Source organism: Lingula anatina, chromosome 3 (genome assembly GCF_051362555.1).
Source record: "Lingula anatina isolate TDL-2025a chromosome 3, LinAna3.0, whole genome shotgun sequence".
Lineage (NCBI taxonomy): Eukaryota > Metazoa > Brachiopoda > Lingulata > Lingulida > Lingulidae > Lingula > Lingula anatina.
The window spans coordinates 30,064,609-30,084,901 of NC_141769.1; the positions used below are offsets into that span (position 1 = coordinate 30,064,609).

The 20,293-nt window shown below is 33.5% G+C and overlaps 1 protein-coding gene across 1 annotated transcript in view; it reads left to right on the forward strand.

Annotated features, from left to right (window-relative positions):
• The first annotated feature begins 2,277 nt into the window (after nt 1-2,277).
• The window catches only part of LOC106175255 (uncharacterized), a 34,664-nt gene continuing 16,648 nt past the window's right edge, over nt 2,278-20,293 (forward strand). Inside the window, exons 1-33 of the mRNA XM_087008235.1 lie at nt 2,278-2,514; nt 3,095-3,170; nt 3,744-3,797; nt 3,988-4,038; nt 4,558-4,599; nt 4,943-5,038; nt 5,205-5,273; nt 5,517-5,612; nt 5,842-5,939; nt 6,323-6,473; nt 7,246-7,310; nt 9,500-9,746; nt 10,060-10,292; nt 10,883-11,011; nt 11,314-11,453; nt 11,873-11,999; nt 12,321-12,632; nt 12,834-12,974; nt 13,163-13,267; nt 13,790-13,893; nt 14,449-14,561; nt 14,886-15,050; nt 15,483-15,673; nt 16,090-16,246; nt 16,493-16,661; nt 16,913-16,988; nt 17,361-17,608; nt 18,293-18,458; nt 18,699-18,839; nt 19,115-19,244; nt 19,530-19,640; nt 19,860-19,949; nt 20,200-20,270. Coding sequence (XP_086864361.1) covers nt 3,128-3,170; nt 3,744-3,797; nt 3,988-4,038; nt 4,558-4,599; nt 4,943-5,038; nt 5,205-5,273; nt 5,517-5,612; nt 5,842-5,939; nt 6,323-6,473; nt 7,246-7,310; nt 9,500-9,746; nt 10,060-10,292; nt 10,883-11,011; nt 11,314-11,453; nt 11,873-11,999; nt 12,321-12,632; nt 12,834-12,974; nt 13,163-13,267; nt 13,790-13,893; nt 14,449-14,561; nt 14,886-15,050; nt 15,483-15,673; nt 16,090-16,246; nt 16,493-16,661; nt 16,913-16,988; nt 17,361-17,608; nt 18,293-18,458; nt 18,699-18,839; nt 19,115-19,244; nt 19,530-19,640; nt 19,860-19,949; nt 20,200-20,270 — 4,131 coding nt within the window. The 5' untranslated portion in view covers nt 2,278-2,514; nt 3,095-3,127. The remainder of the gene's footprint in view (nt 2,515-3,094; nt 3,171-3,743; nt 3,798-3,987; nt 4,039-4,557; nt 4,600-4,942; nt 5,039-5,204; nt 5,274-5,516; nt 5,613-5,841; nt 5,940-6,322; nt 6,474-7,245; nt 7,311-9,499; nt 9,747-10,059; nt 10,293-10,882; nt 11,012-11,313; nt 11,454-11,872; nt 12,000-12,320; nt 12,633-12,833; nt 12,975-13,162; nt 13,268-13,789; nt 13,894-14,448; nt 14,562-14,885; nt 15,051-15,482; nt 15,674-16,089; nt 16,247-16,492; nt 16,662-16,912; nt 16,989-17,360; nt 17,609-18,292; nt 18,459-18,698; nt 18,840-19,114; nt 19,245-19,529; nt 19,641-19,859; nt 19,950-20,199; nt 20,271-20,293) is intronic.

Genomic DNA, 20,293 nt, shown 5'->3' on the forward strand with positions numbered 1-20,293 from the left:
AAATGCTGAGGCTGTTGTCACCATCTAATTGAGATACTTTCAGACTGGAAAATCTGTTAAGAGTTACAGGAAGACATTCTTATTAGCAAATAATAAATGAAAGATCTGTTTCAATAGAGAAGTTGAAATCAATAATTCAGGTATAAGGGGAAGAGTGAATGCAGAGTTTACTTTCTTAGAAAGCTCTAAGAATGTCACCTCAGTTTACAACTTCCATCTTTGGCTAAAGTCTCATCTCAAGTGGAGTATCACATTTAACTTAAAAACAGGAGTTTGATGCATTTTATCATATTTATAACATCTGGTGTATGTTAAACTTTGTCAGACTGAGAGATGCTTTTTGAATTTTTTCATTATTATTAAGTCCAACATTTCTAATTTGTCATGTTTAAACTAAATAAATGTGGAGGAAATACAAAAATTCTTGATAGTTTTCCCAACAAATTCCAAAATCAAATTTTGGTGAATCAAACAATCCTGTTAACAAAATAGCACATTGAATTTTTTTTTTTTTTTTTTTTTTCATTAAACATGCTAGCATCAGACTTGAAATGGCTTGGAAAAGTAAGTTCAACTTCATGTCGAGTAGCACACTCAGCTGATTGTCAGTTCACTGGGGTACTGAAAAATTATATGTTGGGACATCTAATTTTGCTACACTACAGGGTGGGTTTACTCCCACAAGTTCTCTGCCCTCTACCAGGGCCACAGATTAATTATGTACACATTTCTCTAACGCACAGTATGCAGAAAAGCACCATGAATTAACCAGTGGCATATCTGTAAATATCTAGTGAAAAATCAACCTGTGACCCTGGTAAGGGTACAAGTTCTCCACTGGTTCACTTGCTGCCGTTTAGTTACAGCCTATGTATGCTCCATTTAGGTGACCCCAGTTCATTATATGCTGGGCTTTCAAGTAACTGTTGCCAATCTCTCAGGGTGGTTGTTACAGGCAATTATACCACTCAAAGAAAAGAGGGCTTAAAATGGTAAAATTATCTCACCACACGAGTGACCATGACCAAGTGTAAAGGAACTTCCTTTCTGACCTGCACAACTCTAAAATTCAAATTACTTGAGACTCATCCTCAATCTATGCACATTGTTAGATACCAACCCCATCAAATATGTGTTTTCTACATGTTTGTCTACTCTGAACCCACATTTATTATACAACTTCAAAGCTGGTAATTGAGCATCAGAAGTAAACAGGACTATGTCATCATATCCATTTTTCCTGCTAAAATCCACAGCTTTTTGGGTCAGTGCCTCTGCTATCCCTTTGTGTCGAAAAGTTGCATCTACGCTCATTCTTCTGAACTCTGCTCTGCTGTCTGACTTCTTACATATGCCTGACGTTCCTACGATTTTATTGTTATAAGTTGCAACCCAGAATGCACATCCTGGACGAGTGTAATATGCAAACAAGTCGGATTTTTCCTCTCTATACTGTTCCTCATACTTGTTATAAATGTGTTGAAAAAGTATGTAGGGAAAAGATAAAGAGAGCAATAGTGTTACAATTAAAGAACCCTGAATACTCTGAGTTAATGCATAAGTGATGAGTGATGAAACTGGCACAGCACAGGCGTTTGCAGGGCTCAAAATAAATTTTTTCATAAAAGCAAAGGTGAGATGGCTTTTGAGGTTCTTCGTTACAAAATCCCATACAATATCCTTTTCCTGATCTCGTAGTGGACGAATTTGCAGTAGTTCTCTATTATATTTGCCAACAGTGGACACTGATGCCTGAAATAATAGATCATCATCATGAGTAATTTAATCTTACACAATTAGAACTTGTAAATACAATTTTTAATGCAATTAATACATTTTATAATAATCAAAAGGCTCAAATAACTAGAGTTTAATCTATAAATCTTTTGTTCTGTATTTGTACTACTGATAATACATTATGTAAAATAAGCCAACCACAGCCAAAGGCTAGAGCTACATGTAGTTATCAGTAGTAATTAGCCGAAGTGTCTCTCAGATCTGCGTCGTCTTTGAAGCTTTCCTTCTTTTAGCAGTAAGTTTTACAAATTTAAAAAATTTAGTTTTTAAAATGTTTTTAACAAAAATTGAACAGACAATTACCGTAGAAATATTCGTGACCACATATCGCCCTTTCCTAATGCATCTTGTGGTGTGGCACAATACTACATGAGGAAACATCCAGCTTATTCATTAAGAATTAACTTGCTCTTATTTTCACGTGCACCTGTCTGTTTTCTTATTACCGGAAGTACTTGTGTGTCTTTCCGCTAGATGGCAGTGTCACCATTGAGGTGACCAAGCAGCAAGGTCAAACAGATATGAAGATGGACAGTGCGCTTTGAAGTGTGCTGAAGTGATTTTTTTTTATTTTTTACAGACGGGATACCGTATAAGCATAACGATGATTGTCGAATGATGTCCTGGAAATCAGTTAAAAGTTTGTTAAAAGCATTGAGGAAGATCTTAAACATTGACACCTTGTGAAAACTGGGTCATCTCTAGGCGCTAAGGAAGGTAAACTAATGGCTGACCTTGGTGTCAGTAAATAACTTTCACTTTGAGTGACTTTTGCCTTAGGTATACCTGCAGCTTAGTTCAGATAAGTGTCTACCGTTTTTCTGTTTATGTGCACAAAGAGAAGTACATGTATATAAAGTTTGTGATGTTATTTTCTTCTAAATTCAGTTACCGTATCTGGTGACTTGAAGTCTGGTCTGGAGGATCAATGGCTGTCCAAAGCACAAATAACTATATTTGCCTATCGCCTCCATGATTTTGCATAGGAACATTTTAATCCATAGTAATTCTGGCTGGCCAGGTCAAAGTGGATATGTTTACCAAAACATAATCCGCTAGTACGTCTGATGGTTAACTGTAATGAAAAACAGTGAAATTTAAGTTTGTTGTAACAGCAGTATAACTGTAATAAATTTGTTACAAAATAGGGGGAGGATGATATGAAAATTATTTCAATGTTGCTCTTAGAGTTGTTAAAAGATTTATTTTAGTTGCGTAAAAATACGAGAGTGCTTAGCTGTTTAAAATTTATTTGTCACAGACTGTGTAATAATCAAATTCAATTGTTCATGAACAGAGGTGAGCTGCATGAACACTCCCCACTATCAAAATGGCAGAAGAAGAGAGAAATGAGTTTGAAGATATATTGTCAGGTAAATATTTGCTTACTACTAGTCCAACTCGTAACTGACAGACTGATATATATATATATAAAGTGCAATACAGATAACTGTTAGTGACGACTTTAGATGAGGTTTGCAATCTTGTTATTCTCAAGACTGATATTTTCTTTAAAATCAAGTTAATTGTAAGCAATGTTAGTGAAATGGACATTCAGTTGAGACTGCCTAGAAATAAATTTGCAAACTGAAAGAAAAATAAGTATTTCATAAATTACAACCCATAATAAGAGATGTCGACCATATACTCAGAACTTTTGCTTTTTGGAAATAACCTTTCTTTTTAATTCATGCATGCTGAATGAGCTTGGGTTTGAGGGCTCAGATGTTCTGGGTAAACATGAAAGTACCAAATTTTCTTGATTTCGTTGTTGACTTTGAGAGACTCAGGTCTTTTAGCTAAATTAATGAAACACTATACTAGCACATGACTGTTGCAGAACTGTTGATACACTGCTCATATGTGGTTAGTAGGATAAAATTTAGCTTAGTCTATATTGTTTAATTGATTAAGATTCATATTTTTTTTCTCCTTTTATGATATAGAAGAGAATGTAAATAACCAGGAAGATTTTGAAGATGACTTGTATAATCTAGAGGGTATGTACATGTAGACGTTTTTATTATTATTTTTTTCTTATCAATTATTTTTTAAACTGGTGTTAATGTGAAGGTGTTGCAAAACTAAATGTCCATATATGGTTCAAATAAGATAAAACTTAGCCTACTAAAAGTTTATATTGTAAAATGTATTTATTAAGAATCATGGTTTTATCCTTTTATGATCCAGAAGAGTATGTGGAAGGCGAGGAAGCTGACGATGATGACATGTATGGAGAGAGTATGTAGACTTTTGATTAAAATTTTTTATCATTATATATTTTTTTAAACTGGTGTTAAAGTGAATGTGCTTTAAAAGCTATTTGAATTTGGATTAGTAATTATCCCAATTTAGGGTTGAACGTAGTCAAGAGGTAACAAAATTCAAAGTCAATAACTGCTTCATTTGTTTTACGTGATCACGAAATTATAAGATAATTGACCATAATTAAGACCCATTGAGAGTATTTTGATGACATATGTAGCACTTGCACTGGTCCTGGTGCCATTTATAACCAGGCCATTGCACCTATAACTGCCCTGAGTGAGAATTGTTCCCAGGTCTTCCAACAATAAACAACCCGTGGGCATTCAGTAAAATTTTGATATAAAGTAATTGCTGTCACTAAAATGTCAGTAAATATTTAGTATTTATATGTGTAACTAAAATGATAATTTTTCAAAAATAATGAACTTGTATACTAGTAAGTAGTTATAGTATTTGATGTATTGTTAGTAATTACTGTAATCTTGGTTTTAGCTGAAGAACCTGAGGAATTGCAAGCACAGGGGAACCCGTTTGGTATGATCACTGTTATTTTTTAGTGTTTCTAACTTGTAAATTATTGTATCACATGATAAGATCTTATATCTCTATCACAACATTAACCATGGTGCAGATTTCACCACTTGCTGTGGTGAGCAGGTTGGGTTCAACCTAATATTTATAAAATTTATGCTTACAGAAGTACCGAAGTTGACAAATGAGCTTGCATAGTTTGTTGAGTGTTTAATATGTATTGGTAACTTAGTAAAAATCCTGAATAAAACTGAAATATGCCCAAAAATTCTTTGATTTCAGACTTGTGAAATTTTATTGCAGTTAAGATTTTTTCACTATGATATTGCTTGTTGTGTCTTTACAGCTAATATATTTAGTGGCTTTGGTGACATGTTGAATGTTGCAGCACAGGAGCAGAAATATCCGCAGTCTCAACAAGTGCAGCAGCAAGCTGCCACAGGTTTGTTCTTGGTCTTAGACTATGATAATAATGTCAGTAACTCAAATGCCTTTGTTTCTGCCATTTAAGACACCTGCACCTAAGAATAATTTGAAAGATTTGATCTTTTAACCATAATAATTGCAATTGCTTGATACTTCTGATACATTTATTATTTTCATTTCAGCGAACTTAATTCAGGGATTTAGCAATGTGTTTACCGAGTTTGGAGATCTTGCGGGAGCTGCTCAGTCTGGTGGGTTCTATTGTCAGAAGCTGTATGCTATCTGGGTATTTGCCTAATGAAGATCAAAATAAATAGTTTGATCGTGTAGTAAGAATATGTTTTTATTCATTTTGTTTTAAGAAATAAATGTTTTTTTGGTTAAATACAGATAAAAATGAGAGTGGCAAGGGATACATGATTGTATAAATAGTATGTTAGAATAAAAAAGGAACACTTTTATTTCTTAAATTACATATTTTGTCCTTTTTAAAGGGGAAAGGGGAAATAGGCGAGTTGATCCATCAGAACTGATGTTCACAAAGAAAAATTTGAAAAAAGTAGATCTAAACCAGGGACGCAGAAGACAAGGTAATAAAGATGATTGGTGAATTGTCAGTGCAAAAAATATTTTTCTTTTTCACATATATTTGGTATTGCAGTTGATATACAGTGTACTTCTTTGTTTAAAGCTGTATGTACTAAGTTGTTTCAGTTGATGCTTATAGGCTGAGAGGACACGGCATGATATATATATCAATCATTCGATAAATTAAACATAAGTGTAGGTAATTTCTTGACATGACATTTCTACTTGTAGGCATCGGATTTAAAGAATTTTATGAAGATTTTAATCAAGCAGAGTACAAAAAGTTTCCAGAAGAGGCCATCCACTATTTGCCAGTAGAATCAATTGTGGTAAGCAGGCCAGGGGATGATGGGTAGCTTTGATATGGGTCTCAATTTTCACTTTTTGGCCATTGTACTTGGGGTTTTGGGTTAAAGTGGACATTGAAGTTATTTCTGAATGTTATTTTAGGATACCTACTGTAGTTATGTTTCAGAGTAAATATACCATATACCTGATAGGCAAATACATATGCAGATCAGCCCTATGGTCTGTCCTATTTTACAGTGTAGTAATGTAAGTCTACTACATACTTTGACAAATAAGTTCAGATTGTTTGAATAGAAAATATGAAGATTTGGGTCGGTTTTGAAAAAAAAAAGTTATTTCTTTCATCTGTCAGTAATTTTGCTATAAATGCAATGTTTACATTTTGTATCTTGCAACTTTTCAGAAAGTAATAGAAAGAACTTTGCCCCCTCCCAGCATTCTTGACTTTAAAGGGTTAGATATGCTGACGGACTTCGTATTTGAGTACTTGATGCGGCGCAATGAAGAAGAGTCTTTGGAAGCAGCATTCACAGTCACCGCAATTGATTGTAGTGGTATGATGATTTTTATCACTCACTTACTGTTAACTCTTTATTTATTTCTTTATTATTATTATTATTATTATTATTATTATTATTATTATTATTATTATTATTATTATTATTATTATTTTTATTTTATTTTTTTTTTTTTTTTGAAAAATATACCTTCTTGGGTGAACCCCACTTGTTCCTTAAAATCATGTTCTTTTTATGACTTACAAAACAATCCTGGGAAAATTCATTTATTTAGTGTTCAAATTTAGAAAGTTATTGTGCTAGGTTCACATTTGGAAGAGACCAGTGATTAGCAAAGTTTATAGGGAAAATCATTTCTTTTTTATTGTTCTTTTTTTATTAATTGAATCATTAATTTGTCATTATAGTCTTTTGACTGATGTATGATATATGCTAATTTTAATTTTAATAAACCCATGTGAGTGAGTGCCTTTTTTAAAATTCACTGAGAATAAAAATAATGTTAAAGCATTTGATGATGGAAGTTTAATCTAAATCCACTACATATTCACTCTTAAAAATCAAACATTTTATTCAAGTCAGTGATATATATAATACTTTGCATTTTTCACAGCAGAGCTTAGCATTGTTTGAATCTAACTAATACTACTAAAAAAATATATTTTTTAATTTCACTGTTCTCCAAAAATATTTGGCTTTAAAGTAGTATATGAGCATAAGCAAACACTTACAACAGTTGATTGATCTTTCAAAAGATACACAAAGTAACAACTATTGTTTAATATAAATTAATAATTTTATTTTCTAGGTTGCAGATATCTTACTGATGAGGGTATTTTGCGTATGGTCCACACATTCAAGTATCTCAAAGAGGTAAGATAAGTGATTTTTTGTAGACATGGCCCATTGGGGAAAACTTTGAAGATACTGAAGGTCTGTTGGACCTACACTAAGTCTTACTACATGTACTACAAATAAGAAATCTCCCCATTCAGTGTTGGAGCATTATATGTCCGTTAGGCTATGTTTAACACTGCTTTTTTTCTCAGTGGCTGATGTGAAAATAGTGTATCTCATCATCCAAAGCTGTTTTTTTTTCAATATATTATTTTGAAATAAACTAACTAACAGTGTATTGTTTCTGCTTTGTATTTAACTGACTCATTTAAATTTTACATAATTTAGGTTTTTATGTACAGACACAGATGTGTCTGTACATATAGCCATCATCTGCGTCTGTCGTCGCCGTCGTCGCCGTGCACTTTTACCGATAACACGATAAGTGGAAAACCATTTTACGTTTTGACTTGAAACTTGCAGAACTGATGAATATTCATAATACGCAGGTCAAGTTCGAAAATCAGCATGATCGGGTCACTTTTAGGGAATTTATGCTGTTTTTTCACTTTTTTCAGCATATATGCAGCACCGATAACACGATAAGTGGAAAACCATTTTACCTTTTGACTTGAAACTTACAGAACTGATGAATATTCATAATACGCAGGTCAAGTTCGAAAATCAGCATGATCGGGCCACTTTTAGGGAATTTATGCTGTTTTTTCACTTTTTTCAGCATATTTGCAGCACCAATAACACGATAAGTGGAAAACCATTTTACCTTTTGACTTGAAACTTACAGAACTGATGAATATTCATAATACGCAGGTCAAGTTCGAAAATCAGCATGATTGGGCCATTTTTAGGGAATTTATGCTGTTTTTTCACTATTTTCAATATAAATACAACACTGATAACACAATATAAGAAAAACGGATTGGCCAATTGTAATTATACTCACAGGAGTGGTCAATCTTACTAAAACGCAGGTTGAGTTTGAAAATCAGCATAATCGGGCCATTATTTTAGAAGTTATACTGTTTTTCACATTTCCTCAGCTTCAATTATTAGGCATGTTAGCAGTCTCATTATTTAACTAATAAGATGCCTAAAAGTGTTTGTTTGATATTTCCTGCATCTTTACAACATTGTTAGTTGATTATGTAAAAAACATGGTAAACTTGTTATCATGTATTGTGTAATAAAGTGTCAAAAATGGAAATAAACTCATATCATTGCAGTTTGTCAGATTCAATCATCCACTATGTTCAGAATCTCAGAATGGAGGAAATTGGACATTTAACACTGTTCTATTGATACTTTTCCCATCTCATCAATTTTCTTAGTTGGTCATATAAAATGGCAGTAAAATGTTTATTTTGTTTTATGTTAAAAAAGTGTTAAAAATGGAAATAAACCCATTTCAGAACAGTGCTGTCTTGTTTACATTTTGGCATTTTCAAGAAGTGACTTTGAAGTTCCATGGGCCTGAAGACCTTTGCTAGTCACATTTTCTGAATATCTGTGAAACAAATATTTTATAATTAAAAATTGATGGTCATTAAGCTGTTAAACATTATGTAATATTGCATCAAAATTTGAAGAAACCCCTATTTTGGGCACTGCTTCCATGATGACCATTTAAGGAAAATCATGTCACTTACTGTTCTCAAACTTACAGGAAAGAAACATGGGACTAAAATACAGCTTCAGTAGGCAATGCAGTCTGTTTGGTATTTTTATTTATTTATTTATTTTTTTTGGCAGTTAAACAGTTTTTTGTGAAAATTTAATTTTTCACATATTGGCATTTTCAAGGTGTGACTTTAAAGTTCCATGATCTTGAAGACTTTTGCTTGTCACATTTTCTGAATGTCCATGTTACTAATATTTTATTAATAACATTTGATTGTCATTATGCTGTTAAACATTATGTAATGTTGCATCAAAATTTGAAGAAACCCCTATTTTGGGCACTGCTCCTATGCTGACCATTTAAGGGAAATCATGTCACTTACTGTTCTCAAACTTACAGGAAAGAAACATGGGTCTAACATACAGCTTCAATAGGCAACGCAGTCTGTTTGGTAAATTTTTCTGGCAATTTAACAGTTTTTTGTGAAAATTTAATTTTTCACTTATTTGCATCTTTATTTTCTGTTCTTTGTCTGTACATTTGACAGCTTTGCTGCCTTGTTTAATATTATAAATCTTACCTTCAGGTTGTATTGGATGCCTGCCCTCTGCTCACAGAGATGTCTTTACTCTACCTGCTTGACCTCGAAGAAATAGAGGTCATCTCTATGAAAGCCACGGCAGTGTCCGTGGTCACCTTCAGTCTCAAGGACCACCCACAGTTGAAACATGTGAACTTGGAGGGATGCCCTTTACACACACCCTTTCCAAGCAATCGGGGCATTCTTCACAGCATTACAAGTGGGGACATTGGAAGAGAATCAGAGTTAAGAGGTAAATAGAAAGTTAGAAGTGAATGGATGAAAAAATAAATTGATGGATGAATGAATGAATGAATGAATGAATGAATAAATGAATGAATGAATGAATGAATGAATAAATGAATGAATGAATGAGGGATGGATAGATTGATGGGTGGATGGGGTCAGATGGACAATGTCTAAGATATTTATACAAATTAACAATTTACATAAATTATATTTATTTACTCTCTTTCTTTTTAACAATGTTTTACATTTTGTGGTTATTATAAAAATAGTCAAAATTGCATCATTCTAGTAATTAATTGGTTCACTGGTCCTCATAGGTTATCTGAGAGAGCTGACTGCAAATCACAAAGTGATGATGAATATGGTTGTCCTGAATATGTACACACCGTTTGGTTTTACACACTGGCTGGAAACTGGGGAGAAAAAAGAAAATCAGGAGCCATTCCACTATCTGCCAGCCTGTGAAGTGAATTTTCCTATTAATACTCCTGATGGAAGGAGCTGGGATCATGCTAGTTATAACATTTTGGAGATAAGTGAAGGTTATCAGGTACAGTTTGTGTGGCTTTCAAACAGACATTTTTCATGATTTGAATAAATAAGAAATCTGTTTTTGTTTTGCATTTTATTTATTTATTTTTATTATTATTATTTTATTTATTTTTTGTTATTGGTTTCCCACCTTAAGCAGCTCTCATTCTTTTTTGCATTTTTTTAAAAAATAGTAATTTTCACAAAAAAAGTACATTATGGCATAGTACTACACAAAAGAATATTAGGGATTATAATTATGCACATTTCTGCCATTGACCAATTTTAGTAAACCACTTTATTCCTGCACCAAACCTGCTGGAGAAATTGAATTTACAATTAGAATCTGAAATAAAGCTTATTGATCTGCTTTGAGTGACAGGGTGGTTTTATTTGATTGACACTTCAGTTGACTGATTTATAGATAAAATAGTTGAATAGTTGAATACCCAACTACCAGATTCCGGGGTATGATAACACCTTGAAAAGGGGTAGTGTGGTCCAGTCTGCCGGTGAATTGGTGATCATTCGATGCTGAGTCTGGTAGTTGGGTAGGCCTGATAAATTTATTGATAAATTCAATAATTGTTTTTTTTTTTCTGATTCTAGGGATTTGAACATTTGTTTTTATCTGAGAGCAACCTTATAGTCATTCCGTTCCTGCTGTCCAAGTTCTCATCACAGGATGAGGTCCAGAAATGGATTTTGTCAAGGCACATACAGCTGAGCAAGTACAAGGTACAGATATGTACAGATGTATAATTGTTATTTATATATAAGCAGCATACACATATACGGTAGTGCACACCTTATTTCTGATAATAAAATTTTGAAAAAGACAAAAAGAATTAGCATATTTTAGGAAATGGTTTGAAAAATTATTTATGTTCCAGAATGATTACGCATCCTAGCTTTTGTAACATTCAATTACTTTCATCAGAATTTTGCTAAATATTATTTAATAGATGATAAAGTTATCTTGCTTCATTGATTTTTATTTTATTCATTTGTTATCTTGTCTCATTTTTTTCTTTGAGCAGCCTCTCCAAATTGTGTTTGCATGCATCTCGGATGGGAGAAAGGAAGAGAAGGACAAGCACCCAGATGATAGTGCTGTTGAAAAACTTTTTAGAAGTTGGTGGCCAGATGTGCTATTGGAAAAAGTCCTACAAGATGAAGAGTGAGTTATATGGAATTGTTTTATCTTCTTTTTACTGAACAGTGGCACAGTTTGTGTTTAGTTTGAGCTCTGTTTTAAATTTTTCTACTTTAAATTTAGTCATTATTATGGAGGTACATGTTTTTGACTTTGATAGTTTTAATTTCCTTGTTTATTTACTTTTTAGTTAAATTTATTTATTTGTTGTTTTTATGATTGTTCTATTATTTCATTTTTTGTTGTTCTGTTAAATCAGATTTATTTACTTACTTATATATTTATTGTAGTAATGACCCCACCTTCTGATTTCAGTTAAAATTAATTCTCATTATTGCACAAGTGATTCTCTTCTTTTTTTTTTTTTGCACAAAATAATTCATCATAATGCAATGGATATACTTAGTTTTAATCAAATATTGTGAACTCTATTTTTCATGAAGGTTTCTTCTAGCCCCCGGAACTGTTCAGAACTTTAAATTCAGTTGCCAACAGGAACACATGGACTATGAAATCCTTCGTATGAACAGGGTGGCACCAAGCATCATTAATCTTAATCTTGATGAAAAGGCAAGTGATAAAATACCAAGTGAAAATAAGTTGTTTCTAGGGCCCTTTCATCAAGAGAAGATAATTAATAGTAAGACTGACATTCATCACCAGCATTTCTGAAAATCATTATTGTAATCAAGTGATTTTTATTTGCTATTAAATGATAGGGGGTGTGCATTGGGCCTTTTTTTTCACATACGTAGTAACATTATGAGATGCTTCTGCAAATTTTATTATGATATTCACTTTCATTTTCGTGAGTTTTAGTAATTATTATGACATTAACTCTATACAATTTAGCTCCCTCAAATAATCTGTTACTTTAATTTTCTTCTTTAGGGATGTGTTCAACAATTCTGGAGAAAAATGGCGCAACTGGTCAGATTTTACCCACGGGTCAACTGGATTAGTTCCCCAGAGTTGATAGCAGTTACGGGTGCCGTTCAACGGTTAGGAACCAAGCAGGGAATATGGGCTTTCTCCGAGCTATATCAGGCATTGTTGGCAGATCTTGAGGGCTGTAAGTTGTCCAGTTCTGTAGAGGAGAAGTCGCCCAGTAGTGCCAAGATAGGAGAAGAAGAAGATACGCCCTTTGACACTGGCCCAACGTACTGGCAATACCAGAAGGCCATTGAACGGATGTGCAAACAGGTAACTGAAGAACATCTCATGAGTTGAATTTGGTTTGAACAGTTGAATCTTTCTTTAAGAAGTGAAAATTTAAATTTAAAGTTACATTTGAATATCTCTCAAATAGATCGAGTATTGTGCATTTTAATACATTTTATTTATTTACAAATTTCGATTACTTATATTTTAAGTAATTATAAAGGCATGTCTCTCTTCTTGTAGGGCCAGTGTCTGTATTTCCCTGATATGAGACATCAACCAGTTATCATAGATTTCTCCTGGCTGAAGACTGAACTCAACAAAATTGTCTCTCACGGTGACGGCAAGATCCCCTATGACCAAGAGAAGATGTCTGATACTAAGGTTTTTATATTTCCTAGTATTGAAATTGGATTTCAGAATCTCAGGTTTGCCTATTTATGCCTTCATTGCAGTTATTTAAAGACCCAAGCTCTTTCACAATAGAGTTATGATCATAATAATTATACCTCTCTTTAAATACTGTAGTAAAGTAATCATGAATAAACTTTACATTTAATTTTTCATTTTAGATGGCCATGCTTTTCAAATTACTGGAGAAATGTGGAATTCTCATCCAAAGGCCACGACAGTATTTGCTGGTCCCTAAATTGCCAGCTGAACCAGATATACCAATGGTAAACTAAGGGCTTATTCCCAATGCAACTATTGTTCTACTTAGATCAATCCAATGCTGGGGGGACTCTCCCTGAATGCTATCTCATTAACATCTGAACACGCCTCTCCTGGCATTGATAAGAATACAGAAAAGCTGGTGATTATATGAGAATGTTGGAGACAAGAGGAGTCGTGGATTGATCTACTCAGAATGATAGTTTCACTGGGAATGACCCTTATGGTGAATTATGGTTTATAGCTTTTAGTCTTTTTAGGATTTTTTCCTCAGGAGCTGTCCAAATATCTGAGATATTCTTGTATACTAGCAGTGTGCTACACTTAGTCTAGTTTGATGTGAAGGGTTCTTGTGATCATTGATAAAGTGGTTATAATATTTTTAGATAAATTCAGTAACAAATAGAAATTCTTTTCTTTCTCATGTTAAAAAGATTTTTAATATTGTATTGTTGGTATAAATAATAAAAACTGAGGCATGTCCATATGATTTGAGAAATAGTTATTAAGTGCTTAATATTATTCAGGAATACTGCTGGTCAGACTGCCCAGATAGCAATGAAGTCCAGTTGTCTAAAGGCTGTGTGATCGTTGAAGATATCCCATTGGGGTTCTTTCCAGTGCTTCTCAGGTGATTTGGGCTCATTTTCAATGACACTATTGTTTTATGTAGATTGGTCCAATTCTGCATGGACTCTCGCTGAATGCAATCACATTAACAGATCAATTATCATGCTGCCCCCTGGTGTTTAGTAGAATACTGAAAAATTGCTGAGTATGACAGTATGGTGGAAATAAAAGAAGGCATGTTAATTTAATGAACTGATTGTATTAGCGGTAGCCCTGTGGAGTAGAATTGATCAGCATGGAGCAATAGTTTCTTTGGAAAATGAGCACTAAGACAGTCATGAAGCAAAAATCAATTTTCTTTTTTTTTCTTTTTTCCCCTACATTACCATAACATTATGCTCTATCTGAGACCATTATTGGCATTTTCAACTTAAGATATGTTAACCTTATTGTTAACCTTATGCACAGAAACACAGGCCTGTTTGTGATGTAAAAATGCTCATATGCCATCAAAAGGCTTACGTTTTGTCCTCCCCAAATTTTTTTGCTATAATTTAACCAATATTCTGTGGCAGACAGTTTTGTTGTTGTAATGGCTCTGAATTTGTCCAATCAGGGAGTGCTCTAAAATTGCTGCGAATCCAGTGCTATGGCAAAATGGCCTCCTTGCACAGCATGGGGCAGTCACCTTACTGATTGAGAGAAGAGAAACCACAGCATACGAACTGGGTAAGAACTGCCAGATAACACCACTGTATCATACCAGTTGTTTTCCTTCTCTTTTGCTGGGGTCAGCAGAATTTGGCTATTCTTGATAACTGCTGCCATCTAGTGACCTTTCCAAACCTTATCCATGTTTTCCATCTAAGATGGACACAGTGTGGAGATAAAATACTCTAGTTGATAATTTAAAATGTTTATTTTATTTGTAATGAATAATATTTGAAAAGCGTATATAAGTCACAATTTATGTTTAAACTTAGTCATTACTAAGTGCAGATATTACAATTGATATATGCTGATGTTGAATATGATGTGCGAATTTCATTTTAGAGGAGTTCTTGGAACCAATTAGATTGAAGACACCAATGAAAAAGGGACCGATGAAGAAAAAAGGGGGGAAGAAGAAAGCTCCAATGAAGAAAGCTCCAATAAAACAAGCTAACTCTAAACTGAAATCATCTCTGCTGGAAGATGATGATGATGATGATGAAATAGGTTAATTGTCATTGAACTTGATATACTGTTTGAAAGCATGTGTTTTTTGCTAGGCTTTTTGATTAAAATGTTGCAGTTGTTTAAATGACAGTGAAAGGGGAATGTTTGATTTATAACATAATGTACCAGAGTGTATTTAATACTTTATTTATAAAAGGGTCTTATAAAAAATGGAATATTGCATATTTTGTGCATTAAAAGCAATGGAAAAAAATTAACATAATAAGGAACTCCTATAACCTTTAATGCCACATTTACAATTGACTAACTAATCCGCAGGTCAGATGTGGCTGACCCACTTGGAAATCTATTCAGTGTCTGTTAGGGTAGCCATATTTGATCCTCAGACTAGTTAGTCCACTGTTGTGAATGTGGCCTAAAACCATTTATTAAAAGGAATACATTAATTTTAGGATAATACTTTCATTGCAGAAGCTGAATTGAAGGCAAAGGCCCTACCAGAGCATACTAACATCATCTACATTGCGGTGCGTGCCACTAAAATGTTTGCAGAGGAAGAGGTGAGGAATCAGCATGCTCTGATGTCCTGCCTGTGGTCTACACTCCTCACCTATGTCACCATAATGAAGTACGTGTGCCAGAAGTTCAAGGTGTATTGTCAGGTAGGGATGTTTTTTTGAAAATACTGTTTTTATAAAAGTATGACCTAATATTAGATTTTCCAAAGCATTGTTTTAATACTAAAATGACTGTGAGTAATTCCTGTTTATTTATTTATTTTTTTCAAAAGCTGTCAGAAACAAGTAGGGAATATGCCATTTTTTTTTTTTTTTTTTTTTTTTTTTGTGAAAGTGAATGAAAATGTGTATGAAATATCATGCATAATTTAAATATGTTTTATGCACTCAAGAAGTTGTAAAGACGTTACAACTTCTTGATGTTGTAATTTAGACCCCATAGAAGATAGTAGAATAAAAACAACAGCAAATGGTTGCATGACATTATGTTGCTCTCACAGAATAGTTATTTATAAGACCAACAATCAAAGTTTAACATTCTGAAACAATTTTTTATGCAGTTTCTCACTCCCTGCCCACACAGTGAGACGTGTCACAGCAGGACGAAGTTCTACCAGCACAACATGTTGTCTAACAGAGACGCCACTAATGTAGTGTCCAGGCTGAAGTGTGCACAGTGCAAGAAGGACGTCAAGGTGGAGGAAATACTGGGGCCAAGTGAGTGGTGCACAGATTTATTTATTTATTTATTTATTTATTTATTTATTTATTTATTTATTTATTTATTAAGATTGGGTCATTCTTGGGCTTTGGTGGAGTTAAAAGGCTGTTATAGTGATTTTTTTCCTTGGCCTTTTTTTCTTTGCTGCCTACCCGCCATATTCCTGTTTAAAAAGATTTAATTTAATTTACTTTGTTATTTTTTTTAAACTTAATTTTGAGAGATAAATATGTGTTTTCCAGATGATTTCAGTTTTGTGAAGCCTGGAGGAATTGCCCCCACACATACCCTGGACCAGGTCAAGTTTGACACCAGCCCCCATGTAGACTACAGCAGGTGCTTTCTGTGTGGAAACTGTGCCTATGAGGGGATTGACTGCCCACAGAATGGAACACATGGAGAGACAATTTAGTATGTATTCAAAAAAAAAAAAAGAAAAAAAAAAAAAAATATATATATATATATATAGAGAGAGAGAGAGAGAGAGAGAGAGAGAGAGATTAGTGGAAAGCCACTGGAAACTCTGTAACTATTTTTTTTATTAAAGATGTTGTATAAAGTGTCTGCCAGTGTTTTTCTTAGAAAGATACTGATATACCCTGAATATAATGGAGCAAATATTAAGTAAAATGTGAAATAAAGTGTCTGTCAATGTTTTTCAGTCATTGTGGGTGCCAGCGCAATGCACAAATGTGCAGCAAGTGTGGAGTCTGTACAAGGTGCACAAAGTATTTAAATGTAGGTATAATTGGTCAAGAATTACAAAATCTGCAGTTAATGTGAGCTTTCAGTTGATGCCATGACCTAAGAATTAATACACGGTATGTTATAAGCTTAAACCTGGCTACAAAGTTACATTTAGGGTTTTTATTTGAGTATTGATAATGCTTTTCAGATAATTCAACTTATATACTATTTTCTCATGAGAATATATAATCCTAATGTATTTTATTTTTCTTCAAAGTTACATTTAGAGGTTTATTTGGGTATTGACAATACCTTTCAGATAATTCAACTTATTTATAATTTTCTCATGAGAATATTTTCTAACGTAATTTTATTCATCTTCAATTTAATTTATAATTCACAATTTTTTTTTTTTCAAAATAGAAAGTTCAAACTGCCCTGCAGCCCGGCCTTGGTTCCTCCCGGCCATTCACTATGATTGAAGACATAAATGAGTCCTCCGTGATTTCTGTAGAAAATCTTAGTCGTGGCAACTTCATCAGCAATCGAAGGCTTAACGTTCAGAGTGGCACCAAATGGGCAGCTATGGATCCAGTTCATTTCAACTTCTTTGAGGTCACTCTACTTCCAGCAGAGATGGAAAGGAATAAGGTTACAGTGGGTCTGTCAAAGTGAGTAACCAAGTTAACGTTTGCAGGAGTAGCCAGTATATATTTGAATTTTATAGTATTTGAATTTAGTCTAGTACCGGTAGATCCAGTAGTAATTAGGTTAATATGTTACGTTCATGCCAGATGAAAACTTTGTATGGGTAGAATTTGTGGAAGTGATGTCTATATAAAATCACATTCAACATTTGGATTATTTGGAAAAACGGTCATCATGTTTTTAGACTATTTCCAGTAAAACTTCATATACTTTATAATGAAGTGTAGAGACTCTCTTGGCTTCTCTTTACTTGCCTTGGATTGGGTGTTTGTTGCCATCCTAGCTTTTCAACTATTTTAAGATATTCAAATATTCTTAATATCAATCTGGTGCAAATGGTTAGAATTATGACATATTTTCACTGGACTTGCCATTATAACCATAGCTCTTATGATGCTAGAGGCCTTGTAATATTTTGTATATCACATTTCATTGTTCACCCAAGTTTCAGTCTGTTTGAAATTTTGAAATATTAATAGCAGAATAATATAAATAGTTATGTTCTGACAGATACAGAAAGCATGGATCCAGTTTAGTATTCTTGCAAGGTAAATGTACAATGTAGAACAATGTCACCATGAATATGGCTCATAACTCCACTAAATCACTTAATACGTACTTCCAAACTTGTTACAAAATTGTTACAGGGTTTTTGGAAAACCTTTACTGGAATATCACCTGCAAACTGGTGTGATAGCCGACCATGAGGAGACAGGAGTGAAAGAGCATAAGGATGACAAGTGGATAGTATCAGAGGCATGCACCGTCAGGGTCCAGATGAGGTTCGACAGGGATGACCAGTGTAAGGCCATGGTGAGTACAGGCTACTAAATAAATACATCCTTAAAGTTGACCTGTGTACATTCAATTGAATTCATATGCCCTGGGAATTTAAGTTTTCTAATTTCTCAGAAAGACAAATTCCTACTTATTCTTGCTGTCCAGCATTCCTTTCATATATGATAACATAATTTCTTTTCAATATTCTACTGATATTCATCTTTGAATTGTGCTGATACTTAAATCTGATATTTAAATCTTCCTGTTTTGTAGGATACAGAAAAGGTTAAGATAGAAATTTCAAAAGCAGGGGAGGTGATCTACACAAAGAAGACTCGACTTCAACGCCTGTGCGGTACCATAGGCTTCCATGGGAAAGGCATTGAGGTTTTCGTCAATGCACCTGGAATTAAGGTATTAATGGCTCTAGCTAATGTGTGTTTGCTTTCAGAGGTCACTGCAGTGACGCTCATTCCTATTATCTGTCAGCTTGTTTCAGAATCTGTGGTTTATAGTGGAATTGACAATGGCATCCTGGTAATGGGGGTTCTTTAAGCAAAATGGCTGGGAATTTTTACCTTTTCAAAGTTGGTGATAAATTTGACATTGTAAGTAATTAAAAACAATAAGATAAATTTTTCATATAAGGAAAAGCATTTTATGTTTAAGTCTGAATGATGATTTAACAGGAAGCCGAGCTGACGCCCTCTCGGAGGATAAAGGAAGAGATGTTGGTAGAGATCAAGGACCCAGCTACAGGAGTCCACCACTTGGCGGAGCTGGCATCCTCCACACATGACAACCAGTTATACACTGCAGGTAAAAACTAGGCCTCCATTTATAAATATTCTAATGTCATATGATAAAGAAAGTGAAACCTTGGGTGGGTGGGGGGGGGGGGGGGGGAGTTATAAGAGGGAACTTAATTCATAAATGTAATATACAGAAGAGCCATCAGAAATTAATTTTTGAAAACTTGAGATCAAATCTTCCTAGAGGAAATGGGAAATTAAAGGAAAGTTTTGCAATTTTTATTAAATTTTGTTTACAATAAGCATAATTTAAGATTGATACTAATATTTTGGGAAAAAAAAACATTTTCAGTGATGAAACCTGAGGGCATTGAGAGCTTTAACATCAGCCCCTACAGTGACAGACTATTCCCTTTGTACTATTCATACTACAATAAAGAACCAAATGACTATTGGACTGAAGGTGAGAATTATTTTTTTAAATAATTTCAATCAAAAATGAATGCTTTAGAAAGCATAAGTGTGTCATTCTAAAATCATTGTAAATATTTACTGGATGGGTACATCTTGCAAACACTCTTGTTACAGTATTTTCAATAACAGTTATGATCTTCTCTTAAACATTTTGATTTATACTGAAAGCTGGAAAAGGTATTTACAAAATTTACCATTTATTTTCCAGCCCTGCATGAAGATTGTCCACAATGTAAAGAGAAGAATGAGGAAAAAGCTTCATCTTGTGAATTTTGTGGAACCTCTCTGAAGAAGATGGGTAAGTGGCATGTGTTTATTAATCATTTTGTTGCTTTAATGTCCAGAGATGTTATGTATGAAATAGATGCCAAGTGACAAAAAATGTAATGTTTACAGCCTTCATTGTAAGTTATGGTATATATATATATATATATATATATATATATATATATATATATATATATATATATATATATATATAAGAGAAGGCAAAAATTGTGCAAATATCACAGTTGATGTCATTTTTTCAAATGTGTTATTTATTTTAGAGTTGATATCTGCTGACCTTTCTGAGGAAGATTTGAACAGCAGAAGAGCACCAATATGGTTGTTTTCAGAGGTAAGGTATAAATTTATACATTT